This window comes from Delphinapterus leucas, chromosome 11 (genome assembly GCF_059928025.1).
Source record: "Delphinapterus leucas isolate spDelLeu-1000000601 "Yukka" chromosome 11, BTC_Dleu_Yukka2, whole genome shotgun sequence".
NCBI lineage: Eukaryota > Metazoa > Chordata > Mammalia > Artiodactyla > Monodontidae > Delphinapterus > Delphinapterus leucas.
The window spans coordinates 12,224,047-12,236,888 of record NC_143139.1 but is presented as its reverse complement, the minus strand read 5'-3'; the positions used below and the strand labels follow the sequence as shown (position 1 = coordinate 12,236,888).

General features: G+C 41.1%; 1 protein-coding gene across 1 annotated transcript in view; it reads left to right on the top strand.

The window, feature by feature from the left end:
- The first annotated feature begins 12,286 nt into the window (after window positions 1-12,286).
- RERG (RAS like estrogen regulated growth inhibitor) overlaps window positions 12,287-12,842 on the top strand; it is a 102,774-nt gene continuing 102,218 nt past the window's right edge. Inside the window, exon 1 of the mRNA XM_089920352.1 lies at window positions 12,287-12,757. Within this exon, the coding sequence (XP_089776478.1) occupies window positions 12,697-12,757 (61 nt within the window). The 5' untranslated portion in view covers window positions 12,287-12,696. The remainder of the gene's footprint in view (window positions 12,758-12,842) is intronic.

Here is a 12,842-nt window from a genome sequence, read left to right as displayed (position 1 = left end):
TTTCTTAATCATATAAAGTAGTAATTATTTCCATTCAAGGCTATTTTTAAGTTGTTTGCTTTCATGTTTGGGAAAATCAGCTTTGGCTGAGGTAAAGCTTGACTTGACTAGACAGTTGGCATAAAAACCACTAACGATTTGCTCCAATAAACATGAACAGAAAAAAGTGATTTTTTTATTGTCTTTAAAATCCTTAATCGTAGGAATTCACTTTTGAAATCTTATTATCCTTTGTCCACAAATCACTCATTTGCTTATTATACATCTTGGTTCATTTCTGCAGATCTTCTACATGTGTGCTGCACTGGGCCAGTCATCCAGAAAGTCTAGCTAGATGTTCAGTCTCAGGGGAGTTGATCAAGGCACAAGTGGTAAATGTGATGCGGGTTCTGTTGGTGCTCAGTCAACTTGGATGGTTCAATTGCCAGGAAGTGGGGAAGTGGAACCACGTCAGAGTTGTTTATTGGCCATGGGACCAGGGTCAATGCCCCGAAGGTTGCCAGGAATCACTACAGTTTCAAGTCAAAGGGAGTCAGGAGTGGTATATACATGTAGGTTCCCACACCAGCCAAAAGAGTGTGGGTGGAAGGTTAGTACTAAAGAGTTTTCTCCATCCTGGAGATAGGGCAGCAATTCTCAAAGGGTTATGTTCTCTTCTGATACTTTTTGTAGTTTAACTTAAATTTTTCATAGGTAATTACATAGGCGCAATAAAATATTCAAAAAGTATAAATGGTATATAATGAAAGGCAAGTTCCTCTCCAAGCCTTCAGTTCCTTTCTCCAGAAGAAACCACTGTACCAGCGCCTTGTCTAGGTATGCATGAGGACACGTGCGTGTGCATAAAGACAATTTAAAAATATACAAATTGTATCGTACTGGTTTGCTCCTTCTTTCCCATTTATCAACGTATCTTGTAGTTCATTCCTCAGCAGTACATAAAGAGGCTGTTCCTTCATTCCTTTGAGTGGGTTCTGCTCTCTTTTAATTCTGGTATTTGGGTCTGCCAACTTAAATTTATTTCATCTAACTTATTTCACTTAAAGAATCTTTGCCTTAAATTTAAATTAAAACGTGAACATTCAGCATCTAAGAAATACCTGGCATGGAGGAGGATCTTCCACTTTTGTTTGTGTGCCATTGAGGAAGGCACTCAGTTCTCTCATCTACATGAGAGGGATCCTACTTACCTGGCTGATGTGGCCAGGTTGGCTGGCTGTCTTGCGAATGTATGCTCTCTGTTTCAAAGTAGAGAAGAGGCTGTCAAGGTGGAGACTGCAGTTCTGGGCTCCCTTTATATCTAGTGTAACCACGTAACTAAGTTTTGCCAATGAAAGATGAGAAATAGTAGTATGTGTCAATTCAAGGCCAAGGCAATTAAAACCAGAACTGTACACTAAATCATATAATTGGGGTAAAGATTCAATTCGATAAGATAACGGAAGTAAAGCATTAGGGCATAGTACTGCTAAGTGACATCTATTCTTATTAATACTGTAATTTATATATAGCTCTCCATCTGAAAAACATATTTTGTTTCCTGTACCAAGTTTAACAAGGACTCAATACTCAGTCATGTGCTCCAAAGTCAAATGGACTTCACAGAAGCATTAGGGAGCAATGAAGATTTTAATTGGGGAACTAAAAGAGCAAATTCACTTCCACAGCTCATAGGAAACAACTTAATAGTAATCGCCATTAGATTTTTTCTTCAAGAGTGATTCTTTAGCTACCAGCCAATAGGTGTCTTTCTTGATGTTTTCCCCATAAATCTCTAAATTATTTTCTATTGTCCCAACAAATGCAGATTCCACCCAAAATTTAAATGATCTCACTTAAAGAACTACTCAGGGGGCTTCCCTGGTGGCGCAGTGGTTGAGGGTCCGCCTGCCGATTCAGGGGACACGGGTTCGTGCCCCAGTCCGGGAAGATCTCACATGCCGCGGAGCGGCTGGGCCCGTGAGCCATGGCCGCTGAGCCTGCGCGTCCGGAGCCTGTGCTCCGCAACGGGAGAGGCCACAACAGTGAGAGGCCCGCGTACCGCAAAAAACAAAAAAAGGCAATTTATCAACTATCCTCTGGTGCTCCACTTACCTTTTGAGAATCTTAGCTCTTCTCCAACCACATTATTAAAATATTTATCCAACGAAAGTTAGTCTTTACCTAGAAGGTGATATTTTTCTGCTGAGAAAAATAAGATTCACCTCTTCCCCTCCTAATTTCATTGGAATTAGAAAAGGCTTTCTTAGTTGAGTCCTAGTTGTATTCAGGAGATGGACTCTATCGGGAAGTACTCTCCTCTCTTGGACTAGAAGAGCCCCAGAGAAGTCTCTCAAGGGAAGTTTTGAGTTACTGCATTAAAGGCAGCATCCGCCAGCCAGCTTACCTTCCGTGTCACAACTGTCCTTTTGAGATTGACTATGGCTTTTGCTTCCGGCCGTGTCTTAACCATCCCTTGCTCTCTTCTACTGAATGTAGCTCATGGATTCTGCCTCTGCAAATGCTGAATTTACTCCTAAAAACATACCCCAACTCCCTTTCCTGCCTTTGTATTCTTGTTCATGTTCATCCTTCCAGGTTTCTGCACTGGAGTTCAGGCTCAGAGCCTTCCCATTTCACTGATTTCAATCCTTGTCTCCTGAACACCACCAGCCCTCTTTATGTGTAGCTGATGAGCTGGTTCATTCAGAGAAGTTACCACCAAACTAATATTCAATGTATCTCGGTCTACTAGTAGGTCGTAGAACACAGAATGCAAGTGCAAATATACACACTATATCTGTGACTAACTAGGGTGCAAGGGTGACAAAAACACCTTGAAAGTGTTTCATAAGAATTAAAACTTGTTTAATATTCTCTTCCCCCCAACATGCTGTAAATTCTATAGGCAATGAACTGTGACTGAATTATTCCCTGGAGTATCCTCAGAATCTAGCACAGTTATGTGCTTGGTTATGTTAGAGCCTCAATAATGTTCATTAAATAAATAAATGATACAGATAACCTAGAAGTAAAAGACTAAAGGTTCAAATATATATTTTACAAAATAAAATCCATATTCTATATTTAAGAACATCTAACCAAGTAGCATCCAATAATTACCAACTTTGTAAATGTAGACAAGATATTCTGGGTTTCCCTTTCTTTATCTCTAAAATGAAGCTAATGGTAGAGTGAAAGAAATTAGAACATCATAAAAGTGCTGTCTGTGTATTGGAGATTATTGTGTTTACTCACATTGGCAATATGAGGTTGATAATCTAGTTGTTACAGTCTGAGGACAATTATTTGGAAGTCTATTGCATTATAATAAAAATAATGTGTCTTGGTGACACCTTTATAGGAGCTCATCTTGTAACTTGCTGGGCATAAGAGGCAAATCACTTATTTCCTCTTATTACTTTTAAAATGAGAATAATGCATATCTGCCTCCCAATTAAGTTGTGTATGTTCATTCAAGTGCTTATAATTTACCATGTATCAGCTCATCTATACTAATTTTTTTTTTTTTCCCGTGGAGCAAGATAGCATCTGTGGCTAAAAGAAACTGGCAAGTACTTTAGCCTGATTGTTACCTGTATTTCAGATTTTGAGCCTGCTGTTTTATATCAAAATGTAGAAACACACAACTGTCTAAAACCTTATGGATTTATCTAATTCAGAGATGAAAACGCAAAATTAAATAGTTCCATGTTCTGTCCCTGCCATTAACAAATCCTTGCTATTAACCCCACAGATAAAACTATTCCCTGAACCAAAACTAACATAAGTATATTGTCATAACATATTAAAAGTAGCAAGTGATGGATTTTCTCCATATAGGGCAGGCCTGGGGATACTTTCAGGCCTGAGGATACTTAATAGGTAGCTCTAAAATAAAAGTCACTTCACTATAAAGTGAAGGTTTAGGTCAGTAACGCACAATGTCTTCCAGGAAGGACCCAAGTCTCAAATTCTTCATATCCCATCAAGGTTGCTAGAGAATTTTACATCCCTGCAAAGCTTCCCTCACCATAGCAGGGAAGGGACCGTGGAAAACCTCCCTCATCACAACCGTGAAAGCTTTTTGGAAAAGGAACACCCTAGTCTCCTAAGACTAAATGTCAGCCCTTATGGAATGCTTCCAGGTAATGGTAAATGATGGATGTCAAAATTTTTTTTTTTTTTTTTTTTTTTGCGGTACGCAGGCCTCTCACTGTCGCAGCCTCTCCCGTTGCGGAGCACAGGCTCCGGACGCGCAGGCCCAGCAGCCATGGCTCACGGGCCCAGCCGCTCCACGACATGTGGGATCCTTCCGGACCGGGGCACGAACCCGTGTCCCCTGCATCGGCAGGCGGACTCTCAACCACTGCGCCACCAGGGAAGGCAGGAAGTCATGTTTTAAAAGTATTTCTTGAAAGGTGAAGATCTAGGAACATAGTTAAGTGACAGCTAGAAGTAGCAAGCCAGGCTGAGGTTCTGGACAGGGCTGAGGAGGACCAGAATCCCTGACTCCGACATGGGAGAAGGATGCGCGCTCTAAACACTGTGTCTGCAGATACACAAGTCTCATCCTGTCTATATATTTAACGATTATTTAATATGTGTGGGTATTTTCTTAAATAAGTCGATTCTATGCTGATGGTGTCTCCCCACTATAAAGGTATGCCTAGTGAAATATGCCACAGAGGGCAACAATCCTAAGTTTGGTATCCCAGCCTTTCTGCCATGGGGTGACTATAACCAGGCTTCTATATGTTCAAGTAGCCCTGAGCTGTCCCTTGGAAAGGTTGGAAATAAGAGAAATATACTTACTTTCTGGGAGTTAAACTAGGGACGTGAATGGTGTGGGTATCTTACTGGAGAACACAGACTTGAGTGTCATCGTAGCTGAGAGCATGGTGGACTTGGACAGCGCGGGCACCTGGACATCTGGGGGGGAGTGGAAAAGAGGATGGAATTCCTAAATAAACAATTGACAAAGAGATGTATATATTTATTTAGTGCCAAACAGCCTTTGCTTCTGCTTGTCTCCCAGTCCCGGACTCTTGCTTCTATATTTTGACTTTGAAAAAAACCTGCCTGTCTGTACCTCTTTCATTGAACAACTCCCTAGACTTTCACATCCTCCTATTTCACCTTGGCTTGTCCTGCCTGGTCTACGTAACTCCAGTCCTTGAGAAAGCTCTCTGGCTGGGGCGACAGATCAGTTCATACGAGGTAAACATTTTCATAGCGTTTGGTAAAATGCTGTAAGAATAGATTCATGCTCTAACGTAAGAGCTTCTTCTCGGGTATTCATCCCTCTTCTCTTCCACCAGCCAGAATCAGCACACTTGAAAACCTCTAAATATCAAATTTGCCCTCTTTCACTGTGCATTCATCAGACTATACGATGTACAGCACCATGAATATTTTCAGATGCTTAAGATTTTTTTCAACCTAGTTTTGATAAAAGATTTGCTTACCTGATTTGCAGCATCTTAACTTGGGCCTATCTGAGGCATTTCTTTAACTTGAGTCTTTATAATGAAAACAAAAATGTATAATCCAAGAATGACTGTCTTACGTTATGAAATTAGGAATAATTACACATCAATCTGCTTATATTGCCCGATAGTTGATGTTACTTCCCAATTCATTCCTTTTAGGCAACTAGTAAAAGATGAGCAGTAGGAGAACAAGCTCTTTCCTCCTTGATTCCAAATTTATTTTATTACATAATCCAGATTCTATTGATGTTCTTCTGCCAGTTTTAGGTTACTTTTAGGTTCCACTCTCAGATGTGACAGTCGCTTCTTTGTATCAGAATTAAAGGATTCTCAGCTCTTGTATTAGTTAAAAGTTTACTTTAATTGCAGATCTTTAAGCTACTAAAATGTAAAAGAAATTGCTTTCTTCCAATGTTTTTGGTAAACACCTAGAAATAGCTTTTTCTTGGTTTGTATGTTTTGCCTGCCTCTGAAATTCTGAGCTCCATGTTATATTAAGAAGTTAATTGTAAAGTTTGGTGCTTGCTCCAGCAGTGCTATCTCCTGATATTACCTTCTGGCTAAAGGAAAGAAAGGAATAAAGGCAAACTGTGTGTGAAATACAGAAAAGGATACTTTCAATAAGGCCACCTAAAGGGGGCTGTACTGGGGTCAGGCTTTTGTAAAAGTGAGCCCCTTGAGCCATCAGCCCTGTGGTAGCACTAACATGCCTGGGACCAGCAGGACTGTCAGCAGCACAGCTCCCGTTCCCAGTCTCAGACATGAGTGACAGCGTCTTTCTACTCCCTTTCATGCCTTCCTGTCATCACTTTTCGTAAGCAAGCTGGCTGAAATATCATTCACCACCGCAGGAGAAGAGCGTCTGAGGCATCTTGGCAGCGTTCATGTAAGAGATATAACTCTACAGATATAACTCTGTAGATGCCGACCATGTATCCTTTTTTGTACTGATGGTTTTGTTGTTGGGCCCATTTTCCTTGAACAGGCTTTTTCAACCATCTCCAGAACGCATGTATCAATATTAACTTTGTATTTTCATTATTATTTTAAAGAACAATATAATTTTTGCTTTCTAACAATTATAATACACAATCTTCATTATAAGATGAATTCAATAAAACCAACTAAAACATTATAAATAAACCTAATGTCCCCTTTATCTATGAACACCAACCCTAGATACCTCTCCACAGGTAACTGTTCATTTGTCGGCTTTACAGCCTTCATATATTTACTATGAAGCCATGTGTGCATGTTTGTGTAACCACATAGAAATTATATAGGGTTTTATACATAAATCATGTCAAATTTTATATACTATATCCTGTTTTGTGTTGGAAATATTTTTATGTCAGTACATGTGGAAATACCACATTTTTTAAAACATTTTTATTGGAGTATAATTGCTTTACAATGGTGTGTTAGTTTCTGCTTTATAACAAAGTGAATCAGTTATACATATACATATGTTCCCATAACTCTTCCCTCTTGCGTCTCCCTCCCTCCCACCCTCCCTATCCCACCGCTCTAGGTGGTCACAAAGCACCGAGCTGATCTCCCTGTGCCATGTGGCTGCTTCCCACTAGCTATCTACCTTACGTTTGGTAGTGTATATATGTCCATGCCTCTCTCTCGCTTTGTCACAGCTTACCCTTCCCCCTCCCCATATCCTCAAGTCCATTCTCTAGTAGGCCTGTGTCTTTATTCCTGTCTTACCCCTAGGTTCTTCATGACATTTTTTTTCTTAAATTCCATATATATGTGTTAGCATATGGTATTTGTCTCTCTCTTTCTGACTTACTTCACTCTGTATGACAGACTCTAGGTCTATCCACCTCATTACAAATAGCTCAATTTCGTTCCTTTTTATGGCTGAGTAATATTCCATTGTATATATGTGCCACATCTTCTTTATCCATTCATCCGATGATGGACACTTAGGTTGTTTCCATCTCCGGGCTATCGTAAATAGAGCTGCAATGAACATTTTGGTACATGACTCTTTTTGAATTATGGTTTTCTCAGGGTATATGCCCAGTAGTGGGATTGCTGGGTCATATGGTAGTTCTATTTGTAGTTTTTTAAGTCACAGAGCAAACAGTGTTTGAGCTTTCTCCAAGAATTTGCAGGACTACTCCTGCACAGAGAGGCAAGTCTTACCTCTGCCGCAGACCCAGCTGTTCCGGTCAGCGTGGCCCACAACTCACGTCTGCAGTGGCTTTCCAGGTCAGCCGGCCCCGGAAACTGCCTCCCTGGCTACATCTCTTCCATCAAGGACACGCTGAAGACTGTTCACTCAGCCCTAGGTCCCGGTCTGCTCTATGCGGTGGTTTTCTGGAGGCCACCTGATATCTTGCTAAGAACACCTAGGTTTCAAAGGAAAAAAATAATGTAGGTGTTTCCTGCTCCTCTCATCAAAGGTCTCTCAGTCTTTGGGAAATGATTTCACCTCTCTGAAACTCACCTCCTCGTCTCTGAAAGGCTAATAATTTTAAATACTAGTGCTTACCTCAAGGGAGGTTATAAAACACCAAATGAGATGAGCGATGTGAAAGGCACAGCACGAATATTAACCATCTTTGTTAGGCTTTGAGGATGATGGACGATGACTTCAAACGTTGTAAATGCTGACCTTGTAAGGACAGTGTGAAGCTTTTGGAACTTTCTCAAATATACAGATATGAATTTCAGTTGAATTCACTATTTATGTCTCTTCTAGCATCTCAGTTTCCAATCCAGTCTGGATTTCATCCCAACCATTTACTAGCCTTGGACAAGTTATTCTAAGTTTCCTCTCGGGTATTATGGGGATAATTAAACGTGTCTCTCAGGGACGTTGTGAGGATGGTTTGAAGTATGGAATAGAAAACATCACCTAGTAATGCTTTCACACGCAAGGTTTTGACCAAGGAAAGAGGTCCTTCTGTGGGAACCTAGAGGCCGGGAACTGAGCAGGGGCAAAGGGAAGCCTGTCTCCGGTGCGGCGCGAAGGCGGATATTTGGATGTTCGTACTCACCAGCCTGGGCGGCATCGCGGGAAGAGCCGGGCGCTGGCCCCGGTAGGGGGCGCCCGAGCGCCGCACTGCAGCATCCTGGCGGCCTCTCCGGGCTGAGCTCGCGTCCTGCCGCAGTCCCTCGGCGGCTAGTCTGAGCGAGTGGCGGCGAGGAGATCCTGGCCGCTCCGCCAGCACTTGCCGCAGCTGCCGCCTCTCCCACCCGCGATCGCAGCCCATCAGCTGGGAAACGCCCCCCCCCCCCCGCCTCCCGCAGACTGGGCTGCGCAGCGTGGGAGGGTTAGCGGTCCCGGAGGACCGATTCCGAACTTGCAAGGGGACCGCGGCTCTCCCGGGCCTGGAGAGTATGAACAGGTGAGTGTCACGCACGTGCCCAGGTGGCTCTTTCGGGATTGCTTCTTGCAGACCCTTTCGAGCCCCTGAACGCTCGGCCTCTGGGGCGGTCCTCCTGGTCACTGGGTCCTCCCAGGCGGGGGTTGTGGGTCACTGAGAGAGAGATGTGAGCGCCGGCGCCCAGAGCTTGACAGCGCCCTCCGTCCGAGCTGAGACCAACCGAGAATGCCCTTTTGACTTAGGCTGCATTTGCTTCCTAGGTCGAGAGCAAGTGACCTGCAGTCCACGATGGGCTTGTTTGTTTATCATTCCAGGATACCTGTTGCTTTCCGAGCAACGGTATAGCCAGGGGTCTCGTACAATCATCCTCATTCCTGTGCGTGCTGCGTTGTGATAAGGGAGAATTTCTGACAATGAGACCAGGAAAACTTGATTTCAGAGCTAGAGAAGGAGCGGCCCAAAGAGAATCTCATTCCCACGATCAGACTAGATTCTTTGCTTCCCTAAACACCTGCACTTTATTTTGATGAGACCATAAATATAGAAGTTACAAAACTATTACCGTATAAAGATGCTTGCCTTTTTTTTTTTTTCCAAAAGGAAATAGAAAGCATGGACCTTGATAAGTGTAATAGTCTTGGGATTGATTTATTATGGATAAATCATTATTTTTAAATAAATATGAAAATAGGGCTATTAGTGAACTCAATGTCATAGGCCTATTGAATTGTAAGTTCCTTGAAGGTGGCCATTTAGCATAAATGCGGGATGAATCAATGCATGCATTAATGTAACACAGAATTTGGGGTCTTGCTTTTTTCTCTTCTTCTTTCTAAGCTTTCTTTTGGTACCTTTATGTTTAGGAAAAACCTTTAATCTCTTAAATACCTAAGTGTGATTTTAGCTTTAGGAGTGACGAGAACTGAGACGTTTTTGCCCTAATAAAGCACTGTCCACGTAAAAAGTGGATGGCAGCTTCAAGACCCAGCCAGAATATTTCTGCAGAACAGCATGAAAAAAAATGTTTTCTTCTATCCGTGTTATGGAAGCTCTTGGATCATGAATTATTTTGAACATCAAAGACTTGGCAACAGGTCCCTTATTAAAAGAATTTACACATTTATCTTTCTTTTCTATCTTTATCAAATGTAACTTTTCACATTTTCATGTGAGAAAATGTTGAAGGATATATGTCAGTTTTGTGTCTTCCTTTAAGGGATTTTTCTAAACATAACCTAAGATTTACAATAACTAGCTACATCTTTATTAGGTTATGTATGGAAAATTTAGCCTACACAATTTTTCTTTCTTCTGTGAAATTCCTATGCCTCTGAGGCCATTTGGGAGTTGCTGAAAAACTTAACAAATGTTTTGTTTTGTTTTTTTTAAACCACATTTGATGGCTACTTTCTTGAGGCGTAAATCAGATAGTAAATTATTTGGATTTTTATGTGCATGGGAATGAACAGTTCTGTATGAAATAACAAATTGTTGTTTACACAAGCTCCAGACACTTGCATGTTCTATGTTTCAAAGAAATGCTTGCCATTCTTATTCGGAATTTATTTAGTTAATACATCTCGATAGATTATGCTTCTGTGATGCTTCTGTGATGAACCACTGAGCCTTAAGCATAGAGGCCTTTTCTTTTTATTTTCTTTTTGATTTTCAAATTTTTTTAGATTGTATCTTTTTCGTTTTTTAACATCTTTATTGGAGTATAATTGCTTTATAATGGTGTGTTAGTTTCGGCTTTATAACAAAGTGAATCAGCTATACATATACATATATCCGCATATCTCCTCCCTCTTGAGTCTCCCTCCCTCCCACCCTCCCTATCCCATCCCTCTAGGTGGTCACAAAGCACCGAGCTGATCTCCCTGTGCTATGCAGCTGCTTCCTACTAGCTATCTATTTTACATTTGGTAGTGTATGTATGTCAGTGCCACTCTCTCACTTCATCCCAGCTTACCCGAGGCCTTTTCGTAATGAATGCATATAAAATGACAAATAATGAAATTCTTTTTATCTTTAGCCAAAAGTGTGGGACTGGACAAATTACAGATGTAAAAGCTTCTGGGTTTTGTACTATTAATGATCACTAGGGAGTTTGTTCATTATTGGGATGAAGTAAACAACAGCCAGTGTTATTGTTGACCTTTCTGTCCTTCGGAGGAAGCTCTGGCACTGTGGAAATCAGCGAATACAAAATTTGTGAGGTACAGGTCCATAGTTTAGATGCGTAATGAAGGAGACGATTACACGTTAACGTCTTTGTAGAAACACTTTTTCAGAAAGACTTTTACTTTTTTCTTTCTCTGGAAAAGCTCTTTTTGAAAATTTGTAGATGCCAAAACTCTGGCAGGAACAGTTCATGTGTTCAGATAACAGACTTGAAAGTGAAGTCTTGTACTTAGGTTGAAAACATCGATAGCAGAAGTTCAGAATAGGGGAGCCTGCAATTCACGTGAAAAATGGGAGCCTTGATATGAGTGTACTGAAATATAGCTACAGTGCCAGATGAAGAAGAGGAAGAATCGTATATGAGTGTACTGAAATATAGCTACAGTGCCAGATGAAGAAGAGGAAGAATCGTATGAAACTTTTGCTGGGCCATTTGTCAGGTCGTATCTCAAGGGGCGAATGCAGAGGGTGCCACATTCTTAGAGTGATTAAAATGGCAAATACCAGAGAAGAGAGCTGCACATGGTCAGGAGGGAAGGTGAGGGTCAAAAAAACATAAACAAGAACAGATGTCCCATGAAGAACCAGGGAAGATGATTGGGTCTCATTTTCCTAGAAAGTAGACATCTAGAATGGGGCAAAGGTTCCTAATAGCTGCTTGGCTACTTGAAGGGCTCTGAGTGAAAGAAAAGAAAAAGGTGATATAATGCTTCTCCTCCCCCCATACCTGGAAGCCATAAATTAGACCCAGGATGGTTGTTAGATGGTTGTGTGATCAAAAAGGAAGGCTGGATGGATTTTTCCATTGACTCCAAGGCTTTTTCCAATTTTACATTTCCATGGTACCAAGGACCTAGGTGTCCTTCCTAAAGCACCCAACTATATAAAATGTGCTTACATTGTATATAATGTCATTTCCCAAGTGTCAGGACAGTACCATAAACTAATTTACTTGAGGTTGTCATAGAAAAGGAATCAGAAGTCAGCACATGTCATTTATCTTTTGTGTACCAGGGCATTGTGCCCAGAAAAATATAAAAATATTATCTAGATGTTATATATCAATTTTGGAACATGGGTATCTGTCACATGACTCAACCATGTGATCCAGTGTGAACCGAGATAAAATTTAAACCTTGGAATGCAAATTCAATCATATTACAATGGGATACACTAATATGAATGTGTATTATTCAGCCCAAAGGGAAATAAGAGTTCCAAACGTGACTCTCCCCATGTGTGTATGTATATTGGATGTTTGCAGACATATGGTAAATACACGTATTCACAGCCAAGTATTTGTTATCAATGACTGACAAAAAACATTCTTTGAGGAAGTACTTTTGAAAATGCTATCTTGTATAAAAATGCATTGTTTAGAACCAAACAGATCTATGTGCAAGTCCTAGGTCTATCACTTTTTAGTTGAATGGTTTACAGTGTATTGCTAGAACCCTCTCGCAGGATTGTGGTGAAGATCACCAGGAAAGATGTTGATCGAGTGAATGGTGCTGGCACGTAGGAGATGCTTCAATAAATATGAGTTTCTTTCTCCAGTCAGTTATGAATTCCCAAATCTCTTTTGTTGAAGGATTGCTGATTTACAATGATATGGTGAAACCAAGGGCTGGAACCAAAAAGATCTTCTCAGCTCTTTAGTTTGAACCACAGTGAATTGCCTACCAGCAGCCGGCATGGCTAAAAGTTCAGAGGTCAAACTGGCAATATTTGGGAGAGCAGGCGTGGGCAAGTCAGGTAAGATTTTTGTGGTGGTTGTGTGTGTGTGTGTGTGTGTGTGTGTGTCTCTCTCTCTCCTGCTCTCCTGTGTTGCTCTTTTAGA